General features: G+C 37.4%; 3 protein-coding genes and 1 long non-coding RNA gene across 7 annotated transcripts; 2 read left to right on the top strand and 2 right to left on the bottom strand.

Moving 5' to 3' along the window:
* The first annotated feature begins 4,854 nt into the window (after positions 1-4,854).
* On the top strand, positions 4,855-9,248 carry LOC5575832 (aminopeptidase N). Of its 3 annotated transcripts, none has more exons than XM_001655807.2 (10): positions 4,855-5,217; positions 5,308-5,536; positions 5,603-6,255; positions 6,327-6,401; positions 6,466-6,546; positions 6,607-6,915; positions 6,970-7,150; positions 7,212-7,803; positions 7,862-8,139; positions 8,192-9,248. In XM_001655807.2, the coding sequence occupies exons 2-10, from the start codon at positions 5,309-5,311 to the stop codon at positions 8,903-8,905; spliced, it is 3,111 nt and encodes a 1,036-aa protein (XP_001655857.2). In that variant the 5' UTR covers positions 4,855-5,217; position 5,308; the 3' UTR covers positions 8,906-9,248. The 3 variants fall into 3 exon arrangements, with proteins under 3 accessions (XP_001655857.2, XP_021694444.1, XP_021694445.1); XM_021838752.1 differs by having other exon boundaries at positions 5,298-5,536; XM_021838753.1 differs by lacking the exons at positions 4,855-5,217; positions 6,327-6,401; positions 6,466-6,546; ... (3 more) ...; positions 7,862-8,139; positions 8,192-9,248 and having other exon boundaries at positions 5,225-5,536; positions 5,603-6,076; positions 6,147-6,173.
* Positions 9,249-10,307: 1,059 nt separating this feature from the next.
* Positions 10,308-11,183, bottom strand: LOC5575833. Its single transcript, XR_002499117.1, has 2 exons — positions 10,588-11,183; positions 10,308-10,525 (listed from the first exon to the last, which is right to left on the bottom strand). It is a non-coding gene; the product is annotated as an uncharacterized LOC5575833 (long non-coding RNA).
* Positions 11,184-11,397: 214 nt separating this feature from the next.
* Positions 11,398-15,766, top strand: LOC5575834 (tetratricopeptide repeat protein 21B). Of its 2 annotated transcripts, none has more exons than XM_001655809.2 (4): positions 11,398-13,980; positions 14,043-14,240; positions 14,304-14,544; positions 14,611-15,766. In XM_001655809.2, the coding sequence occupies exons 1-4, from the start codon at positions 11,504-11,506 to the stop codon at positions 15,667-15,669; spliced, it is 3,975 nt and encodes a 1,324-aa protein (XP_001655859.2). In that variant the 5' UTR covers positions 11,398-11,503; the 3' UTR covers positions 15,670-15,766. The 2 variants fall into 2 exon arrangements, with proteins under 2 accessions (XP_001655859.2, XP_021694443.1); XM_021838751.1 differs by having other exon boundaries at positions 14,301-14,544.
* LOC5575835 (proton-associated sugar transporter A) lies at positions 15,683-22,991 on the bottom strand. Its single transcript, XM_021838754.1, has 5 exons — positions 22,708-22,991; positions 22,299-22,639; positions 16,478-17,675; positions 16,120-16,425; positions 15,683-16,058 (listed from the first exon to the last, which is right to left on the bottom strand). The coding sequence occupies exons 2-5, from the start codon at positions 22,511-22,513 to the stop codon at positions 15,828-15,830; spliced, it is 1,950 nt and encodes a 649-aa protein (XP_021694446.1). The 5' UTR covers positions 22,514-22,639; positions 22,708-22,991; the 3' UTR covers positions 15,683-15,827.
* Positions 22,992-23,032: the final 41 nt, after the last annotated feature.

Raw genomic sequence — 23,032 nt, 5'->3', positions numbered from 1 at the left:
TTCTAATGTTTTATAGATAGACCATTTTGCAGCGTGTTGGCCCAATTAGGATCTTCTGATGCATTTTGTTCAATTTGCGAATTCTAAAAAGTTTGTTCATGAAAACCTGTGATATTTTTTTGCTGTGTAAATAGAAAGTTTATGTTTAGTTTTTCACTATTTGTATGAAAAACGAACAATGCGTTCTTTTTCTGTCTAGTACTGTGAATGTTAATAATTAACAGCTTCTAATACTCTAGTCACATGGCATGTAGTTAATTATGTTTTATTAGTTATCTCACTAGAAAATGGAATTAGCGTAAGGTGATTTCTGATACAATAAAATATGTAAGTTCAAATCTACTTAACTCGATATTGCCTAGAATCGATTATATACTCCATATATGTCTAACTCTCTAGCCCTTTCAATATAAGTAGAGTAAAGGAAAGTTGACAGTAAGTCAAAGTTTCACAAACGAATCAAATCGTACTTAGGGGTCATGTACATATTACCTCACGCTCCAAGGGGGGGTCGAGCCAAGCGTGACAAGCCTTACAAAATTTTCGGAGGACTCATACAAAAAGTGAGACAAAGGGGAGAGGGAGGTCAAGAAAGCTGAAATGAAATTTAGCGTGACATAATTTGTGTACTATCCCAAAAATATTTCCGAAATTAATGGAACTTTTCACATTACACTTATTTTAGAAATTAACGTTCACGCTTTACAATTTTGTGCTAACTAGTGAAATTTGTTAGAATCTTCTAATCAATTGAAATATTCTATAATGGACGACATAAAATCATAAGTTGTCTGTTGCCTGAGTAATGTCCATTTCAGAGCCTAGTTGTAAAGTCCGCGGCTAAGGCGTCTGGATTCCATTCCTGGTCCATTTAGACACTATTCGTAATGTAAATTTCCTAGTCTAATAAAGGAGTCAAGCACAAATTACGTCACGCTCGGAGGGGGGAGGGAGTCAAGCCAAGCGTGACAAGCCTTACAAAAATTTCGAAGGACTCATACAAAAACCGTGACAAAGGGGGGGGGGGGGGGAGGTTGTCAAAAAAGTTGAAATTTAGCGTGACATAATTTGTGTACCATCCCAAACCTGGGTTATTATATTAGAATCTGAAAACAGTGTTGTGAAAATTACAAACTCTCATTTCTCATGCTTGATTGTTCACGCTTGAGTTGTAACTCACGCACCTCAACCTTCAAAACATCATGCATAAGTTGACTCATACGTTTGACTCATTGGCTTGCATTTCCACAGTTTTTTCACACAAAGCACTTATTCTTTGTTTTGTACTAGAAACAAAACAAACCATTCTAGTACAAACAACTCCAATGGGTTTTCGATGGGTTTTATGATTGAATCATTTTTGACGGCATGATCGTGAGCAAATGATTTTGCATCACAATCTCAAGCGCGAATTTTGCAAATTATTATTTATTTATTTATTTGGCTTTACATCAATTATCTTGATAAAGCCTCGCCAACAATATTTCGCCAATTCCCTCGGTTCATGGCCGCTTCTCTCCATCCTCGACTGTGACCCACGCTCACCAGGTCCTGGTGTACCTGATCAATCCACCTAGCTCGCTGCGCCCCACGCCTTCTTGTTCCGACCGGATTCGTGGCGAACACCATCTTTACAGGGTTGTTGTCCGGCATTCTTGCAACATGCCCTGCCCAGCGTATCCTTCCAGCTTTAGCTACCTTCACGATACTGGGTTCGCCGTAGAGTTGAGCGAGCTCGTGGTTCATCCTTCGCCGCCACACGCCGTTCTCCTGCACGCCGCCGAAGATCGTCCTTAGCACTCGGCGTTCGAAAACCCCAAGAGCTTGCAAGTCCTCCTCGAGCATAGTCCACGCCTCATGCCCATAGAGGACTACCGGTCTTATGAGCGTTTTGTACATCGTGCATTTGGTGCGGGGGTGAATCTTTCTTGACCGCAGTTTCTTCTGGAGCCCATAGTAGGCACGACTTCCGCTGATGATGCGCCTTCGTATTTCCCGACTAACATTGTTGTCAGCCGTCAACAAGGATCCGAGGTAGACGAACTCGTCCACCACCTCGAAGGTATCCCCGTCTATCGTAACACTGCTTCCTAGGCGGGTCCTGTCGCGCTCAGTTCCGCCAACCAGCATGTACTTTGTTTTCGACGCATTCACCATTAGCCCGACTCTTGTTGCTTCGCGTTTCAGGCGGGTGAACAAATCTGCCACCGTTTCAAATTTTCTCCCAATAATATCCATGTCGTCCGCGAAGCAAACAAATTGTCCGGATCTCGTGAAAATCGTGCCTCGACTGTTAAGTTCGGCTCTCCGCATGACACCTTCAAGCGCAATATTGAACAACAGGCACGAAAGTCCATCGCCCTGTCGTAGTCCCCGCCGAGACTCGAACGAACTGGAGTGTTCGCCCGAGATCTTCACGCAGTTTTGCACACCGTCCATCGTTGCTCTGATCAATCTTGTGAGCTTCCCGGGAAAGCTGTTCTCGTCCATGATTTTCCATAGCTCTATGCGGTCGATACTATCGTATGCCGCCTTGAAATCGATGAACAAATGGTGCGTAGGGACCTGGTACTCACGGCATTTCTGGAGGATTTGCCGCACGGAAAAGATCTGGTCCGTTGTCGAGCGGCTGTCGATGAAACCTGCTTGATAACTTCCCACGAACTCGTTTGCTATAGGTGATAGACGACGGAAGAGAATCTGGGATAGCACTTTATAGGCGGCGTTTAGGATGGTGATTGCACGATAATTTTCACACTCCAGTTTGTCGCCCTTTTTGTAGATAGGGCATATAACGCCTTGCTTCCACTCCTCCGGTAGCTGTTCCGTTTCCCAGATTCTGACTATCAGCCGATGCAGACAAGCGGCCAACCTGTCCGGGCCCATCTTGATGAGTTCGGCTCCGATACCATCCTTGCCAGCGGCTTTGTTGTTCTTGAGCTGTTGAATGGCATCCTTAACTTCCCCCATCGTGGGAGCTGGTTGATTTCCGCTATCCGCTGTGCTGACGTAGCCATCGCCTTCGCTGTCCTGACCTTCTGTGCCTGTGTTCTCTGCGCCATTCAGGTGTTCATCGTAGTGCTGCTTCCACCTTTCGATCACCTCGCGTCCGTCCGTCAAGATGCTCCCATCCTTATCCCGGCACATCTCAGCTCGCGGCACGAAGCCTTTGCGGGATGTGTTGAGCTTCTTATAGAACTTCCGCGTTTCTTGAGAACGGTACAGCAACTCCATCTCTTGGCATTCCACCTCTTCCAGGCGGCGCTTTTTGTCCCGGAATAGGCAGGTTTGCTGTTTCCGCTTCAGTCTGTATCGTTCCACGTTTTGCCGCGTACTATGCTGCAGCATTGCAGCCCGCGCTGCATTCTTCTCCTCTAAAACCTCTAGGCACTCCTCGTCGAACCAATCGTTTCTTGAGCTCCGTTCCACATATCCAACAACGCTTTCGGCAGCGTCGTTAATGGCTGCTTTGACTGTCCTCCAGCAGTCCTCAAGAGGGGCCCTATCGAGCTCGCCCTCATCCGGCAACGCTGCCTCAAGATGCTGCGCGTACGCATTGGCGACATCCGGTTGTTTCAGCCGCTCGAGATTGTACCGGGGCGGGCGTCGGTACCGTACATTGTTGATGACGGATAGTTTTGGGCGCAGTTTCACCATCACCAGGTAGTGGTCGGAGTCAATGTTGGCGCCACGATAGGTTCTGACGTCGGTTATGTCGGAGAAGTGCCGTCCATCGATCAAAACGTGGTCGATTTGCGATTCTGTCTGCTGAGGTGATCTCCAGGTGTACCGATACGGGAGGCTGTGCTGGAAATAGGTGCTACGAATGGCCATGTTCTTGGAGGCGGCAAAATCTATCAGTCGTAGGCCGTTCTTGTTCGTCAGCCGGTGGGCGCTGAACTTTCCAATCGTCGGTCTGAACTCCTCCTCCTGGCCAACCTGAGCATTCAAATCTCCTATGATGATCTTGACGTCGTGGCTTGGGCAGCGGTCGTACTCGCGTTCGAGCTGCGCGTAAAATGCGTCCTTGTCATCATCAGTGCTTCCGGATTGTGGGCTATGCACGTTGATTATGCTGAAGTTAAAGAATCGGCCTTTGATTCTTAACTTGCACATTCGTTCATTTTGCAAAGCAGATCTCAAATAAGTTTTTTCTCGCGAACTCAATAATTGAGATTTGAGTGTGAGTATACAAACACTGTCTGAAAATCGTAAATTTGACATAGAAATCTTTCACTTAATTACCTGTAAAAGTGCTCCTGGAACACTAAGCTGAGAAGCTAGCGCTGTCCCAATAGGAGCGTAAGCGTAAATAGAAGAGTGTATTTCAAAAACTGAAGTAAAGTAGTAAGCGATGGGGTGGATCTGCAGATTAAATTGAAAGATAATACATACATAGTCATGGTTATGATCCTAAAATTTGATTCGTGATCACGACTCGCGCTGATAAGATGTTTAATTTTTTCGCAAATTTCACAAAAATGTCTCCATTGAGTCCAAAGTGAATGACAAGCTTTTTTTGTTTGTAATAACTTCAACACGGCTTGTCGAGTCGCTTATACGAAAAATTGAAAAAAGAGCTCAAATTTGTTGCATAATTAATAATACATTGGTAACAAGCATAAACAGCTAGCCATGCTAATGTTGATCAGTAAAATTTAATTACTAATTTGGCGATGCTGAACAATCAGTATGCGCGGTAAAGTGCTTTGAATATGACTGATCGCACGGTGATCACGGAGCGAATTAAATATATTCATTCAGATATTCGCTCATTCCATTCATCTCGATTGTAGCTCAACAGAGTAGGTATTTGCACAAAGATAAGCTGGTACGTCACATTCCTGTTTAGATAGGTACGTGGGTTTGGTTGCACGTTTATAGTTGTTCTTCCGTTTGTCGCTATTGTTGATGATATTCATGTGTAGCTGTTTGTGTTGGTAGATAACTAGAATCAAGATGCTGGGTTTAACGACTCCAGTCTGGTTCCGAATATTTCGTCGTCACCTTCTCGTTTGCATACAGAACGGCACTAGTTGTGAGAACGTGTGTGCAATTTTGTGAAGTCTTTGGCTAAACTGAATGCTATTGTGAGTAAAACATATTCATTGAATATCGTGCCAATTTTGTGATTGCGCTGTAGTGTTACTGTTGCTGCTTCATACCATTGACAAAAGAGCAATATAACGAACGATGCAGTGATCCAGAATTCGTTAGGTCAGTTATACATGATTCTCAAGCGCGTGCGGTTTAATTTCGCTTTGCTGTAATTTTAAGATTTTGCATAAATTTAAAAGTCTATTTCAGAATGAGTTCAATAGATCGTGAACGGAGGATAATTTATCGATATGGAGAGAACTCGGATTATCGTTCAAACTTTGTTGTGGCCGCGCCGGATGAAAACAATATTGAATATTCCAGAAAAGGAGGATGTTTTGTGTCAATTTGTCGGGGTATCAGCATTGCAGTACTGATTTTCATCTTCATATTTTTCATGTCGTTTACAATATTTTTCAGTACGAAGTACGCATATGAGGTATAAAGATAAATATGTTTGAGCTCATAAACACGTTATCTTATTTGATAAATATCATATTTATAGCATAAGCCGAACATTACTTTGGAAGATTTTCTCAACCATCGTGCATATTTGATTGACAAGCGATCAAGAATACCGAAACATGTTATTCCAAAGCATTACAGGCTATTTATTCATCCTGTATTCAACGAAACAGATAATCCCTTCACATACAGTGGAGTCGTATGGATAACAGTTACGTCAAAGAAACACAACAACAAGCGAATAGAATTGAACGTGAAAAATTTGAACATAAAATTGGAAGATGTGACTGTATTAAAAAGCATACGTCTCACCAATCTAGATTTTGACGAAGATCTTGATTGGGACTTGAGTGAAGAAGATTTACTACCACGTTTTAGGATGAAGCGACAAGTTTCTGATGCAAAGGAAACATTCACTGTAGAAGAACCCATTGAAAGCTCCGAAAACGAAACGGTTAATGATTTACCTACTGTAGAGTACTACCACCATCCAGTTTTTCCTCCTGATGATTTTGTAACTATAAAAATTTTGGATCTAGAATTTGATGAGTCTAATGAAAAAATGATTATCTATCTTGGAACAGAAATGAAAAAAGATATTTATTACATCGTAAAAGTAAATTTTACAGGGAATATGACTAACGACAAAGGTTTATATGTAACGCATTATGATGACGGAGAACCAAACCATAGGTAATGACTGATTGATTGAATCGAAGTAATATTGAATTTCTAAACTATTATATTTTACAACTTATTTTCAGATTTATAGCAGCAACCATTTTGGAACCAAATAATGCACGAAAATTGTATCCTTGTATGGATGACCATAATTTTCGGTTTGTAGTGTTGAACACAAATTATTATTTCTCAATAATTAAAATAATTGATGTTTTATTGCAGATCACCATTCGAAATAAACATAGCACGAAAAACACACATGAATACCGCTTCTAGTTTGAATCTTGAGCTTCAAGAACCAATGTAAAGTATCTTTGTGTACATGTTTAACTCCTGTTTCATTTCATAAATTCTCATTCTTAGGGAAGATGATACTTTCGTTGTTGATACCTATAATACCACCGGAATGGTAAGAGCCTCGGAAATTGGATTTATCATCACGGATATGACACCAGAACGCTACGTGTTGACAGAGAAGGTTAATTTGATAGCTTATACACGAAACAGATATGATCTTTATCTGAAAGATATAGTATCTATATTTGCATCAGTAATGAAGGTCTATGAGCAGTTCATGCGGATGAATTTTCCTTACCAGACAATCAAATATGTAACCATCCCGAATGCTGACAGTACAGTGAGAGAAATTAAGGAGGGAATGATTCTTTCAAGGTGATTGATAATGTCTTCTTCTAATGCTGAAATTTAACATTTTTTGTGTTTCAGTGAGAAACGTCTTATCAAAGATCTGTCTTATTTTCCTACCACGGATGATTCGTTACTTCGTGTAATTGCAAATGAGCTAGCCAAACTCTGGATTCACAATCTTGCCGATTACAAGAACAAAGAAGTATATTGGCTGCACGAATCCATACCTTTATACATGGAATCTATTGCACTTAAAATGGTAATCGAAACTCGGTTCCACGTACACACACACATACACTAAATAAAGCTTACAATTTTAGCTGGACAATAATACCTTCGAAGTGGATGACTTTCTATTGGAAGGAAAAATGCGCGCTATGCAAGAAGAAGTTAATTCGAAGACTTCACCTTTGAATGTTCTTACAAACCCGTGGGAGGATGACATTCATTTTGAACTAGTACGATATAAGGGCCTTAGCTTATTGCGCATGATGAATTACACACTAGGAGAGGAAACTTTCAATGCATTTCTTAGAGAGTATTTCGTCCAGCGGATGAATAATGAATCAGTGGATATTATAGAGATACTCAATAACAATAATCGTCACACTGATGGAACTTTCAACAGCTTTCTCCATAGTTGGTCGAATTTTGAAAAGTATCCTATCATAGAGATAAATAGGAACAATTTTAGTGGGCATTTTGAGTTACGCCAAAGAATGATTCCTTTCGAAGAAGAGATCAGTGAGCAAATATGGACTATACCAATCACATTTATCAATGACACAAACCAACAACTGTTCTTTGAGAAAGTTCGCTGGCTGATAGATTCCAATAATCTATTGACAATTGAAACCAGCTGTGAGCTTATAACAAATAATACATGGGTCATTGTTAACCCTAGTGGTATAGGTTAGCTCCATCTTAGAATATCTACTTAATAAAGAACTAATTTTTTTTTTTTCTCCAGGATACTATCGAGTAAACTATGAATTGTCACATTGGATAAAACTAGCCCATGTATTGAATGCAAACTTTAAAACTCTACCTTACAGCACGTTGGCGACCATTGTAGACGATGCATTGAATTTAGCTCGACTGGGGCTTTTGGATTACTCTGTTGCATTTAATGTTGTTTCTTTCCTAAAGAAAAATGACGATCTCTATCAGCCGTGGAAGAGTGCCCTTGACAGTCTAAAGTTTATCTACGAGGCATTGGAAGACCATCCAAATTTTATACATGTAGAAGTAAGCTAAATCAGATGAACATTTCTGCAATCATAATCATTTCCAATTTTAGGAATTTCTCATTTACCTGATAGTGGATAAATATGAGGATTATATCGTCAATGGACAGACAAGCAACACAATGATATCCTCTCTTCTGGTAGAATGGGCCTGCAGACTTGGTGTTGCAGCATGCATCGAGAATCAAAAACGCATCTTCCGAGAAGTGTTCATAAACAGCACATCTTCAGCTTTTCAGCTCTCAGAGAATGAACTATTCTTGTCTACCTGTACGGTAATCAAATACAGTGGCACAAATGAATGGAAATTGTTAAAAAACAAATTCCTTGACTCAGAGGATATTAATCTTCAGAAAATACTTGTAAAAGCTTTAGGATGTACTCGAGAAATAAGTTTGATCAAGAAAACACTCGCATTGTTGAAAAATCCAACATTCAATATGTATAGCCATCACATACTTTCTTCCATTAGTCATAACAAAATAGCCTTGAAGTATACCCTAGACTATCTGTACAATGAATGGATTGATGCAAGGACATACCTGTCGTTGTCTGACTTATCGATTTTATTTAGGAAAATTTCTACCGAAAACGAATTTACCATGTATGAGCAGATATTTTTTCGATATTCTTACACTTTTCACACAATGGACAAAGAAATACTGAAGCGCATGCGAGACATTATAATGAAACTTATCAGATGGAAGAAAGAAATCGGACCTAATATTACTTATACTCAGTTGGTGTTTGATGATGCGAGTTTTTAGTGGCCATCCTGTGAAATTCATAAGTAGGTATACAAATGTATATGCACAAAGGTTGGTTTATGACTACGACAGTAAAATGTTCTCATATTGGTAGACGATTTTCTTGGGCAATGGGGCTAGTCGATCGATAAATCTCTAGTACTAACATGCCAAAAGTATATAAATGACGAGTTGCAAAACCACGAAACACAAATTTGGAAATAAAATAAAAAGAATCAATCAAATTAGACCATCATAAGCCCTATTACAGTGAACTCTTACTTATTTACTGGATATTGAAAAGACCATAGTTAATAACGGTGTTTATCGCAAGTTTTAAAAAAGCTGGTCTTATGATACGTGAGTTAAGAGGGAAATTTAGATCCGAAAAGATCCTCGACCGGTGGGACTTCCACCCATGACCTTAGCTAGGTCTTGTTGAATTGCTGCGCGTTCACCGCTACGGCTACTACACTAGAATATGTCAAGGATTAAAAAAAAAAACAAAACAAAGATCTCATAATTTCATTTTGCATACTATTTGCATTAAGTTACCAAAGATCTTGCAAGAAATTTTGTTGCCAAAAATCCAAAGTGTCCTTTAAAATTTCATTGATCTGTGAAGATTTTTATTGAAAACCAACATGACCCGGAGAGAGCGGTAAATATTGTTTTTTTTAATCTGACAGAAATCTCAATCTCAATGGGATTATGATTATGTAAAAACCACCAAAGATCTCACACAAGTTTGTACAATATATTGAAAGAAATCTGCCTGAGAAATAGGTAAATATTTCATAAGGCAAAGTAAATATTTTACCAGAAATTGGATAACGATTTTGCCAGAAACTCAACAAAAGTTAATCAATTCAAAAGTGAGACCTCAACAGTCGTGTAATTCTACCTAAAAATTGTAGTTTTAAATTTATTTATTGAACAAAACTTCATGATCATGCGTTTTAAATTTTTTGATCAAAACTTCATGATCATGCGAGTCATGAAGATGTTCAAGTCGTATTTCATCTTACGAAACGAAATTATTATCGAATGTCCAAAATGAAGATCCTTCGCGACCATTGTGGTGCACAACAGCGGAGTGGAAATGTTTTGATCGATTTTAAGTTAAGTATACTAAAAAATCTACTACTTCCAAGCATTCTCCCTCGTATTTTCAGGTGAGTTTTACAACAGCAAAAACATCATAACTCGTACAAAATTGGCTTGTTTTAGCTGCAAAATTCCAAATCCGTTTTTCTCATAAATTGGATTTTTTCACTTACACCGCTTTGCTTTGCCTCTTTAATTTGAAGTGCAATAGGAGATTCGTAGAGATAAATTAATAAAGTAATACACATTCCAACCGAATTTAGTACTAAATTCGATTCTAATTTACTTATAAGTATTCCACTGAACAGCTCAAAGATTTATTGACACATTCCAAGTTTATTGTTATTCTTTAGTGAGCATTAACAAAACAATCATTTTATTTTCTATACATGAAGCGATTAACCTTTTCATATCCAGAGGATAATGCTAAGCTAAATCTTTGAAGCGGCCTTTATTATCATTGTAGTATTTCTGAGCGAATTCGCAAACAAAAGTTATTTTCATGTTTTCCTTAATTGCGTGTTGAAGAGCAGCCTAGAAATGAAAGAAAATCTTATAAGTATTTATTATGAATTTGGTCCTCCGTATACTTTTACTTCAACCAGCTTTTTGCCAACACCTTTTCCTTGGAAGACGGACGGAACCTCTGTATGATCGATAGATATTCGGTTTTTTCGCTGGTCATATGTATAACTTACGAATGCCTTACTGTCGTGTAAATGCACTGCAAACTCGGAGTTTTGATGGTCATGTTGAACCATTAAAGCATCTGAGCAAAAGTTGGCTTTTACCAAGCGAGTTACGTATCTCGAACGAAGAGCAATTTGCGTTGGAAGCATTTCGGACTTATCTTTGGTACTGACGTTGTTTACGTTTGGGAAACAACTACCATCAGTCGCCGGGATGTAGTTGGCACGAATAAGAGTAAATCAGATATGTATGGACATATATACACGTTCTTCAATTGAACTACTCTCGTATTAGTATGTGTGTGATGATGAAGAAAATAAACACTGAAATAAACACTGAACCGTCACACCATCTTGGCAACATAAAAGAAAATAATTATAAATTGCATCGTTGCCTACGGTTTCATCATTTGACCAATTCCCAACCTTATGATCAAATCATATAACAATTTGAACGATTTCAATATTCAAATTTGATTACTTTTGAATTGAGGCAATCAAATTGCAAAGTATATAATTTGTACCATCAATTCTTTTGCATTCTGTATGTATTTTGATCGTCATTTTTGTGTCCCTTTTCGTTTCAGTGTTGAATAAGCCTGTGAGGTAAATACACCATGACGTCATTTTTCCCCTTATACATATTAATAAAGGAATACCTTGTATATTTTGCTTCAACACTTGTTGTGTTAACCGGTTTAGCTTGGATATTCAGTTTACGCCAAATTGAGTGTTGCCATGGTGATTCCACATATATAAACAAACTAAACTAAAAACTTTTCGGTTGAAATATTTTGTTCCCGTAAAGAATAAATTGTTGAAAATGGATGAATTAGATTACAAAAGTGTGATTTTGTACTATGGTCGAGAAAAGTTGTACCGAACCATGCAGCGTATCGTTTTGGATGCAACGGGAAAGTATACCGCCGATACCAGTTTTAGGTTTTATAACGGAATCGCATTGATTCTCGAAGGAGTGAGACTACAAGAAGGCATTCGAGAATTGAATCAGTTGATTGGCGATAAGGATTTGGGAATGGCTGTGGTGTTAAGCTTATTGTATGCTCATAAACGATGCAGTGTTATTGATAAGGAAGAACTTCTAAGCCTGGATAGCAGACTTAAAGATGAACGTAAACGCCTTACGTCCATGTCTGCATACTATTCATCATTGTTTCTTTTTCTAACTGGAAAATATGACAAGGCAAAAGAGTATGCAGATAAGGCTCAAAGACTTGGACCAAATAATCCCGAAATTTTAACATTGAAAGGATGGTGTGAGCTAGTTTCTCACAAGCCCCGTTCATCATTCATATTGGACCTATTTGATAAAGCACTTGAACATGGAAAGCAAATTGATGCCAATATTGGACAAGTGCGGTATCACCAGCTGAACAACGACTTTGAAGCAGCAATTACCGTTTTAAATCGACTTTCCGTACGGTATCCTGAATTGAATATTCCACTCATTGAAAAAATGAGATGTCACCTTTCCAATTGGAATTGGGAAAATGCTGTTGAGACATCAACGAGGATTCTTAACCTCGAACCCACTAATCTTGAAGCATTGCAAGTGAAAATATTAATCCTAGTTGCAAAGGATGGGAATTATACCAGCAGTCTCTCAGCGTTACAGTATTTGTTTACTACAATGGAGAAAATCGAACCTGCTAACGGAGACCTTTTCATGCAAACGGGGCAACTTTTTTCCAGAATTTGTGGAAGAAATGCTTCAATTCTATCCCATACATACTCTTTTGTAGAAAAAGCCTACAAATTGAATTCATCAAATGCAAAATATATCACAGAATTGGGGTATCAAAATGTGTTGCAGAAAAATTACAAAGAAGCAACAAAACTGTTCAAATTAGCATCTAAATTAGACGACAGTTCAATGTACGCTTTGTGTGGACTGACTTTATGTCAGATGATGGATTCAGGAATTAGTGAACAAGTGTCTCAGCAGATTGAATTTTTGACTGAAATTCAAGGAGAGGACAAAATACCGCTCTTATTGCTGATGTCTTCTAAACTACACCATACAAATCACGAAACAGCTGTTAGCATGCTGCTTCAAGCAAGTGAAATTCAATTCAAAAATTTGAATGCATTGTCCTATGGGCTGGAGTATTTGAGACAATTCAATCCTGATTTTTTAATACAGTTGGTTAAAGAGCTATTGAAGCACTCACCTGCAGAGCAGAGCATGGATATGATGTCGATCGATTCTTTACATCCCTCACTCAGACATAGTGCTAATATACTAGATTCGATTGTTAAAGCTTGCCCTGGACTGGTTGAAGCTTCATATCTGTTAGCACGTGTACAATATCTTAGTGGTGAAGTTGGAGCTGCCGCAGGCACTTTACAGAAAATTCTACAAGAGATTGACTCAACCTATTCAGATGCACACTTACTCATCGCACAAATTCACATACAACAAAAATCATATCAAAGAGCTGCGCAGAGCTTAGAAATATGTCTGAGTCATAATTTCAAGGTTCGTGATGATCCCATGTACCATCTACTACTAGGAATTGTGTATAAAAATCAACAACGTTTCGAAGACGCCCTCAAGAGCTTCTTTATCGCTATGGGAATTTGTGGAATCAATACTAATGGAAGCCAAGGCAAATCTGTAGCAAATATGAAATCTGATGGAAAGCCCCTTGGCGTGTCAGATTTACTTACACTGTACTTAGAAGTTATAAACACCCATGTTCTTATGAATCAAAATTCAGAAGCTCTAAAACTTATGCAATTAGTTTCATCTGAGTTCGCATCTACAACAGAAGAAGGAAGACTCTCAGTCGCAACAGCAGATTTTTACATGCAGCAAGGAAATTTTGTCAAAGCAATTGAGCTTTTAAAAACGATCAAACCGAACCAACAATACTATATTCAGGCAAAAACGAAAATGGCCCATTTTTACTTAGTGCATAAAAAAGATCGCTTAGCATATGCTCAATGTTTTCGAGAACTAGTAGCTAATTGTCCAGGCCCATCCAGCTACTTGATGTTGGGAGATGCTTATATGTCTATACAAGAAGCTGATGAAGCAATAGAAGCCTACAGACAAGCTCAGAAACAGAACCCACGGGATGCACTACTTGCAAGCAAACTAGGCAGGGCATATGTTAAAACTCATCAGTACAAAAAAGCGATATCCTATTATCAAGAGGCAATCGCTACACCAGAGAATAGTCTCCTGAAGTTAGATTTGGCTGAGTTGTTTTTAAAACTTAAACAATATTCAAATGCAGAGCAGACTTTGGTAGATGAAATCGAATTATCAAAAAAGTAAGTTTTAATTGTATTGGATTTGAAAGTAGACACATTTGTATGTATGATGTTCGTTTCAGTGAAATCGAAGATATTTCTACGTTGCAAACCAGGACCAAACAGCTCTTATTATTGGCACGCGTTCGAGAAAAGGCTGGATATTTGAACTCATCGTTGAATACCTTGAAAGAAGCTCGAGATAATCAGTTCAAAATACTTAAGCATCTTGAAATGGAGCAGAATGTAGCACTGCACGAACAAAATAAAATACTAGTGAGGTATATTATGTTCTTATTCATTTTGCTATCTATAATTAATATGTTTATATTGATCAAAAGTAGAATTTGCGTTTTAATGGCAGAGCAGTCAATTGCTATCAGAGACAATGAGCAAGCAATTCACCATTATCGGGAAGCACTAAGGATGAATTCTAATGATGTGGGGTTACTCTCAGCTTTGGCTCGAACCTACATGCATGTGAACAATATGGATCAATGTCAACTGACCTGTGCAACAATACTACAGAACGATCCAAACAATGAGGTAGCATCGGTTATGATGGCAGATTTGTCATTCAGAAGGGTATGTTTATGCGTTTTTTTTATGTTGTACCGTGGAAAACAGGATGATCTTTTTCGCTATTTTCAGATGGACTTCGAGAATGCTGCCTTTCATTTCTCTCAATTGCTGCTATCACAATCGACGTACTGGACAGCATTAGCCAGATTGATAGAAGTTATGCGTCGATCAGGAACGCTGCACGATGTTCAACAGTTTTTACATCGAGCCGAGGATGAATGTGCTCGTCCGGACACTGAGGCTGGTCTCAACTATTGTAAGGGATTAAATGAATGGTACGGTGGAAATCCAAATAGTGCCTTAAGATTTTTCAATAACTGTCGTAAAGATACTGAATGGGGACAACAAGCAATTTATAACATGATTGAAATTTGCTTAAATCCTGACGGAGATCTACCTAATGAAGGTGTGATTGACATTGGAGCTGATGATTTAGAAATCAAAGACTCTAGAGCAATGGCTCTCAGAACAGCAGAACGTTTACTAAAGGAATTAAAACCACGCCCAGGTGTGATCGATAACGAGGCATTGAATCACCGATTGTTGGAAAATTTTCTTCTAGTGGCATCCAGACAAAAACATAGCATAGATAGGGCGCTGCAAGATTTTACAGCAATTGCTACTCAAGAAGAATATAAAGACCACGTTGGAGCAATTTATGGCATGGCATCAGCATACGTTATATTGAAACAATCTCAAAGAGCTAAAAATCAATTGAAACGAATTGTCAAAGTAAACTGGACTTTCGAAGAAGCTGATTATCTCGAAAAATCCTGGTTGCTGTTAGCCGATCTGTATTTACAAGCTGGAAAATATGAAATGTCCACAGATTTACTTAGACGTGTTCTAGAACACAATAAATCATGCACGAAGGCCTATGAACTTCTGGGCCTTATTTCTGAAAAAGAACAAAATTTTAGAAACGCATCAATGTATTATGACTCGGCATGGAAATGCAGCGCTAAATCGAAACCAAATATTGGGTATAAGTTGGCATTTAACTATATGAAAATTAAACGATATGCAGAAGCAATCGACATTTGCCAGCAAGTTTTAAAAACTCACCCAGATTATCCATCAATCAAAAAAGACATCCTCGATAAATGCAGAAATAATTTGAAAAACTAATTAAAAACATAACTTTTCCATTTAATTAAGCTTTACATATATTTATATCATTCATATTACATATTATTATTCACATAATAAACATATTCATAATATTGACTCTAACGTCGTTATTATCCTTAAGATTATTAACTTGTCCGAAACTCTTTCAGCGATAATTACAAATCAAGGTACATTATTCTTGTTGCTGAAATAGCACCACAGAAACTTAAAAACGCTGCCACACTAACGACTGCCGTTGTTGTTCCGCTCCAGGAAACTATTGTTCCCATACAAATAGATAATATGAACTGAGCCAAAAAGACCATACTGCTTACAATTGCTACGTCGGTTCCCAAACCACGAACATTCGTCTCTTGCTTCTCGTCACCCTCAGCAACTACCTCAAACTATAAAAATAAAATATGATGAGCAATTTTGGAATAATGTTACACAAGTAGCCTAACTTACTATGCCCTCGGAGTGATAGTGAGCCACCAGTAAATATGGCATGGTGAATAAAGTTGAGTACATTACTCCAGCAGTCCAGCTAAATATGATAACACCGGCTCGATGTTTAGCCAGGGCCATTAGCGTCATTCCACAGCAATAAAACAGCAATCCTCCGACATATACCTTTCGAGCCTTGAATCTGGTTATTAACTTTTCTATGATCAGAGAATAGCAAGCGCAAGACAGTGAGTACATGGCCATACCCCAGCATCCAAATCGAACTCCTTCTTCATAGTTAATGTACTCTTCAGTTCCATCCAGGGCCTAGAATTCATTTATTGATTATTTTTCATAATAAAATGATATCATCACTTACTTTAGGGTTTCCTCCAAAAACCGCTTCCCCAACGAAATCTGTGAAGTACAGCGAATAACAAACATGTGCCATCCAACAGAAAAGATTTGTCAGACAAACCATTCGAAGTGAATGTGGCATGTATATGATTGATTTTAAATATGTACTTAGAGTTATTGTATCGTTTTTATGCTCAATGTCATCGTTCATGTTCTCTATAGGATCTTTTTTGATAAATGAAGTTTCAGCGCAGTTGCTTCCGGGAAGTTCATCATAATCAAGGTTTGCAGATGGAGCTGGCATAGTAAATCTCCGTAAATTGTTTTGAGGGTGATGTATTTTGTCTTCTTCAACAGTTCCATATGATGCGATATCAGTTTTCTCGACAACATCCTGCTCGGACATAGCTTTGGTGACTTTACAAATTGGAGCAGGGTCTTGCTTATGAATCTCTTCGTCTAGTATCCAAAGCGGTATTTCACTGAAGCTCGTAATGGTGAAAAACACGCAAAGTATGAATATAATTGTAATAAGTGAAAACACTGCCCTTACGTGGCCTCCAAATGCTTGGCCAATTAAAGTATTGTCCCAGTCGATGCCTCCTAAAGAGTATCCCATGAATCCGCCAAGTCCAGCCATGATTGTAAATGTTGATAATCCTTTTGCATGATCTTCGGGAATCGTTACATCAAGTAGATATGCTCTAGATGGGCTTTGACAAGCATCTGCATCGAAGTCGAGAAGTACGGTTCCGAGTATTGTGAAAAGTATTCCCCAAGGATGAGGTGATCTTGTAGAACTTGTCAAGGTTTCATCTTCTTCATAACTAACATCTTGAGCTGTGGATCTGTGCGGAAGTATACTTTTAATTGGAATGATGGTGTCGTTAGACGTCCTCGGATATTCATCACCAAATGCGTAACCAAGACTTTCACCGTTTGGAACTAAAAGTAACCCTAAAAGAACTCCTATGGATAATATTAATATGAATGGCCTACGTCGACCGAAGTTGCTTTTACAACGATCACTCATTGAGCCTAGAACAGGAGTTAGAAAAAATCCAACCAAAGGCGATAGGCACCAAACAAGCGTCATATGCTGGTGTTGTACTCCGATTTTAAGAAGAGTGGGCGATACGAAAGCGGTCTCTGCTGCATATGAAAATTCGATTCCCATCACCGCAGCAGATACGCGAACCAACTCCAATCTCGATTTTTTCCTGCAATGAAAATTCTGATTAAATTTAATAACCTCTACTATTTTACCGTGAAACTAATCCGTTTTTTTTTTCTTTTCATAATTATCAAATAATAATTTCCTCAATGGTGTTAATTTTTCTTTTTCATCAAAAGTTTATGGGTTCGATTCCCGCTCCAGTCGAAGGAAACGAAAAAATTCCATGTTGTCCGTTGTCTAATGTTAGTGATTGTTTTGTCTATGCAGCCTTTGGCTGAAGACGGTGTAAATTGACTTAAATGTCAGAGGCATTTACAATGAAATCGAAAACATTTAGTTCGAGAATTAAAAAAATGAGTTCATTTTTAAAATTTAAACAATCAGTTATTTTGGTAACACGTAATTAATTTCTGGTTGATTAGCAATAATAGTATATTAAGCTATGATGAAATATAATTATAATTCAAAAGTGGGATCAAGATCTTGCGCAATTTCCCAGAATGGAGAGCTAATGTTGATTATTCTTCAATACCTACACCTACTGTGAACCTCAATCAATAGCTTTACACTACTCACCGAAAGTTGATTGCAATATTGAGTATTCGAGCATTCAAATAATATGAGCATCGTAGTGGTTCAGAGCCGCATTTTTTCGAAAATAATTTTGATATGATACCGCAAAACTCCGGTATAAAATTTATTAGAGGTGGTGTTACACTTGTCGAGGTGCTGCAATATTCAACATTAGTGTTGCAATATGTGCTTTCATTTTCTTGTTGAATTGGATAGTATATATTTAATTATTTTTTTTACATTTCTCTGTTCAACAAATACACAATAAGTAGTGTATTTTGACGCCTACTTTTGCCACACGAAGCCGTAGGGGAATTCGGGGTAAAACCGACACCCTAAGCTTATTGATAAAATTTATGTACTTTAGCTTGTTAAACGAACCCAAAATTGTTGTAGAATCACATATTGGTTATAAATCTATCAATCCTTGCAATCGCTGGATGATATATTAAGGTTATATAGTGATTTAAATCAAATTGATATTGCATCATTTTTAGGTGAGACAATTGAGAGTGCGGGTAAGATCGACACCCTGTTGGGGTAAAACCGACACATGCACTTTGAGTAAAATTTATACGTTGTAAACATCACCATCACATTTCATATTCGAAAGAATGCTTTAAACATGACTTTCGACATTTATGACCCCTTCCTCTGAAAGATCATACACATATTACGTAAATTGTTGAGGAGAGGCCAAAGATCCACTAAATAAATGTGAAAATTTCAAATGCTCCATGCTAAGATTATAAAGTTGGGGTGAATACACATGGATATTATTAATTTGTGTTCATGTAATGTTTACGTAGATAAAATTGTAGCGAATAATTGGTTGTGAAAATAAATACTGTTCTATTTTTACAAAACAGAAAAGTGTAATTATTTTTAGATAATAAAAACTGTCGAACCTCATGGATTGTAAATAAATAATAAGATTAATTTATGTGAAAATATTTCAAATTCTGTTAATTTTTCAATTTTAAAAGAGAAATTTTTCTTCAAGCTTCATAAAATAAGTTGAAACGTGATAACATAAAAATATTTTTTAATACTTAATGATAGCTTGTAACAAGTTACATAGTGTCATATTTTACATGTTAACAAGTTCGCCGTCCATGAACTTCACTGGAATTCAAAAATAAAGATTCACATAACCTACAGAGACAGTCCTCCGATTAGGAAGATTCCCTGAAATTAGATTATGAAGCAAAGAAAGGTGTCGATTTCACCCCAAATGAAAGTGTCGATCTTACCCCGAGAGGACATTTATTTTTCAATAGCGTTTTAAGGTGTCGTAAAACCAAAAAATAATTTCTCCTTCATGTTGTATGAACGTAATAAAAGTAAATGATGATGTAGACGCAGAACAAATAATGACATTTAAAAAATTTCACATGCAAAATAGTTAAAGAATAACAGCCAAATATTGCAACTGCTGTTGCTTGTATGTTATGCAATATGATTTTGTTGTTTATTTTGGCAGTTTATTGGTAGCGTAAGTTGTAATGTCATTCGAAACACAACATTTTACAAGTTAAGATAGAGCGTGGTGGAAACTGTATGAAAATCTGCTCAAAACATGAAAAATCAAAGGGTGTCGATCTTACCCACAGTGTCGGTTTTACCCTGATTTCCCCTAATGGTTTACGGGCAGTGCAAATTGTTTCAGAGTTCACAAGACTAAAATCATGAACGTTTTGACAACAATTGGAACGATACCATCTGAGATCCAGCCTTGCCGCTAGGATACCCTTTGAGATTTTATGTATTTTTTTTGTAGTTCGGAAATCATTATGATTTAAGTAGATGAAAAACCGAATTCAGTACTATACCATTTAATTCCACCAGAGTTTGTATCTTTGACAGATACGCGTATTTCAACCTCATCTTCAGTGTCGTGTACTAGACTCGACTTTATGATTTAACTTTCTGCTAAAAGTTAGGACCATGGAACAAAATAAAATCCACAAATTTTATTACAATCTAAAATAAAATTGGGGGTATTGGAGGGATATAAATAATGACAAATCAATGAATGAACGCTATGGCGCCCAAAGGCACTATTTTATTAGTCAGTTCTTTTCTTCTTTATTGTCTTCTTATTTTTCTTCATCTCCTTCTTTTTCATTTCACATGCTTCAAGATTCTTTCATCAACCTCTAGCAACTGTTTTTAAAACATTAAGCTGAAAAATAGGCAAGTTACCAGTAGGGCGTTACAGAAAAAAAAGAAGATTGGCAAAGATTGGGGTAGGCGGGGCCAGATAAGCATCGGGCAAGATGAGAAACCTTCGTTTGTGACGTTCTTACCGAAGTTTTCCGATAAATTATTTGGGATTCTAATGAATAATGATTAATTGATATGATGACCAAAATTTTGAATTGAAAATCAACTTCGCTGTGTAAATATTGACAAAAGCACATTGTACATACAGAATGTCCTATTTTGGGGATCTGTATCTCAGATTCTGGTAGCTGGAATTGGTTGAAATTTTAGTTTATACCGTAAGGACGCCATTCACCGCTCATGCTCCATTCTCCGCTCATTGAATTATTTTGAAAAATCTGAACAAATTTTTGCAATAAAAGTCATCAGCATGTATTAGTCTACTAGAATGGAATATATCAGAATGAAATTCATAAGATTTAATATTATATACTATTTATTAAAAATAATGTTAGGCTGTTTAAGGCGGTAAACATGAGTTGAGCAATGATTTTATTATGTCAGATCGAAAAATGCGACTAAGCTGCCACGCTTTAATATGCTGTTGTACTATAGTACAAAGGTAACAACCAGCTAATGAAAGTAAATTAATTCCAACTAATTGTGTATATGGAGCCTCATACTTGGGATGAGCGGTGAATGGCGCCCTACACATGTATCATTGGCATACATTTTATACGGTATCATTATACGTTGTTCACATTTCAACTTCTTTCCTACAAAAACAAATGTTTTACCTTGCGTCTAGCGCAAAAAGTAGCGAAAAATATCGAAAAATCGATTTTTGACAGAATTTAATGTGTTGAAATGCTGTTAAATGAGCGGTGAATGGCGTCCTTACGGTAAATAGTGAATTTATTAAGAACAATGTTAGCACAGCAAGTTGTCTTTCAAACAAGCCCTAGCAGATGAAGAAAAACCACGAAGAATTTACTTTGGTTTTTTTACACAACACAAATTTATACAAACAAGTATGATAGAAGTAACATGCATTGTTAAATTATATGAAAGTAAGTACCCTTCCAGGTCTGGAACGAATTCAACCATTTCGTATAAAGTAATAGATTTATACATAAAAAGAGTTCAGAGGGTTGTATAAAGACAAAAATAAGTAACCGAAAGATTTTTTAATTTACAGTGATACCTCCATGAGTCGATGTTCCATGACTCGTTATCAACTCATGGAACCATACTAAAAACACAATTTCATGGTTACTATCCCTAGAAGCAGCTTTCCAAAGGATTGCTTTTCCATGACTAGATATTTCCATGAGTCGATAGTTCCTTCAATATCGACTCATGGAAGTTTCACTGTAATTCAAAAACGATAAATTTCAGGTATTTGGTGTGTTTTATAAACTATGTATGAACCGTAACGCTTGAGCCTACTTCCTTTCCCCCTAGAGCGTTACGTAATTTGTAGACGGCGCCTTTTGTCAAAGTTGAAAAGTTTTTAATTCAACTGTCAAAAAAAAAACACCTGCCTTAAGCTTTTTCCAGCTTTTTTTTAATCAAAAAACTAGATTTAAGTATTTTACCTCGTAATTATGCCCTAATTGCTTAAACACACCTTCTTTCAGGTTCAAATCTACAGTATATGCTTTTTGTTATGTATTTTTGGTCAGCATTTCATATTCTGAAATACTAAAAACAAAGCTTGTTAGCCTAAAACTATATCCTGAAAGCCTGCTGGCGAGATAGAATGCAAGGTCCATCCAAAGTGACGCAAATAACCTGCTACATCAGCCAGCTTCAAAGCATCAAATACAATCTTTTATCACCAGTTGTACCATAATTGATAATAAAATAAAATCCTATTTAGGATAATCGACAATATATGTCCCCTTCCTTATTCTATCGTACGTACCGATATATATGAGAAAAATCCACGGTGTTTTCTCCCCAAGGCGCATTGGAGTCGATATTGTCCTGTCGCTGGTTTGATGGTGTTATGCTGTCTCGAAGATATTGAATAAATCCACCCGATCTCTGTTCACGCCATGCATCACGTTTCGCGCGTAATCCTTCTTTGAACTCATGGAATCGTCCCGTCCATCCTTGGTAGTCATGCAACTTCTCCATGGTTTATTTATATATGGCAAAAGTTTTTTTTTTTTCTCACGATTAAAATACTGTTGCTTCAAATAGCTTTGAAAGAGTGCAATGAATTACCAACTTTACAATTAAGTTTTACAATGCTTGTCAGATCTGTAACGAAGTGGTAATTGGTTGAGACACTTTCAATTTTTAAATTTCATTCATGGCGAAACAAGTACCATACACATTTTTCGAGCGGAATGAAAATTTCCTATCAACACTAATTAAATTAACGATCATAATTTATGTTTTATTTTCTTCAATACTTCTGGTTTTAAATTCTTGATAATGTACAAACCATTTGAACAAAACTAATCACATATAACAAAAAAATCAAGGTGTGGAAAGTTGTACACATTACTGATTAGATTTTCTACAAAGCCGAACACTGATTCAATGGGACACTAAGCCGTGAAAGTTTGCATCCTGTGGAATCGTTGGTAGGATTTCGAATGAGACTCTGCACACAGTTTGTGCTGTTTGCAGCTACTTTACTTGGTCGTC

The sequence above is a fragment of the Aedes aegypti genome, chromosome 1 (assembly GCF_002204515.2).
Source record: "Aedes aegypti strain LVP_AGWG chromosome 1, AaegL5.0 Primary Assembly, whole genome shotgun sequence".
Lineage (NCBI taxonomy): Eukaryota > Metazoa > Arthropoda > Insecta > Diptera > Culicidae > Aedes > Aedes aegypti.
Note: the sequence above shows the minus strand (reverse complement) of the source record. Positions and strands in the feature narration are given on the sequence as shown.

Coding starts and splice junctions, on each gene's coding strand:
- LOC5575832 (XM_001655807.2), top strand. CDS start 5,309: ATGAGTTCAATAGATCGTGAACGGAGGATAATTTATCGATATGGAGAG. Junction 5,537..5,602: donor GTACGAAGTACGCATATGAG/GTATAAAGATAA, acceptor TCATATTTATAG/CATAAGCCGAACATTACTTT. Junction 6,256..6,326: donor GACGGAGAACCAAACCATAG/GTAATGACTGAT, acceptor ACTTATTTTCAG/ATTTATAGCAGCAACCATTT.
- LOC5575834 (XM_021838751.1), top strand. CDS start 11,504: ATGGATGAATTAGATTACAAAAGTGTGATTTTGTACTATGGTCGAGAA. Junction 14,241..14,300: donor CAAAATAAAATACTAGTGAG/GTATATTATGTT, acceptor ATTGATCAAAAG/TAGAATTTGCGTTTTAATGG. Junction 14,545..14,610: donor CAGATTTGTCATTCAGAAGG/GTATGTTTATGC, acceptor CGCTATTTTCAG/ATGGACTTCGAGAATGCTGC.
- LOC5575835 (XM_021838754.1), bottom strand. CDS start 22,513: ATGGAGAAGTTGCATGACTACCAAGGATGGACGGGACGATTCCATGAG. Junction 16,426..16,477: donor TTTTTGGAGGAAACCCTAAA/GTAAGTGATGAT, acceptor AATGAATTCTAG/GCCCTGGATGGAACTGAAGA. Junction 16,059..16,119: donor ACTATCACTCCGAGGGCATA/GTAAGTTAGGCT, acceptor TTATTTTTATAG/TTTGAGGTAGTTGCTGAGGG.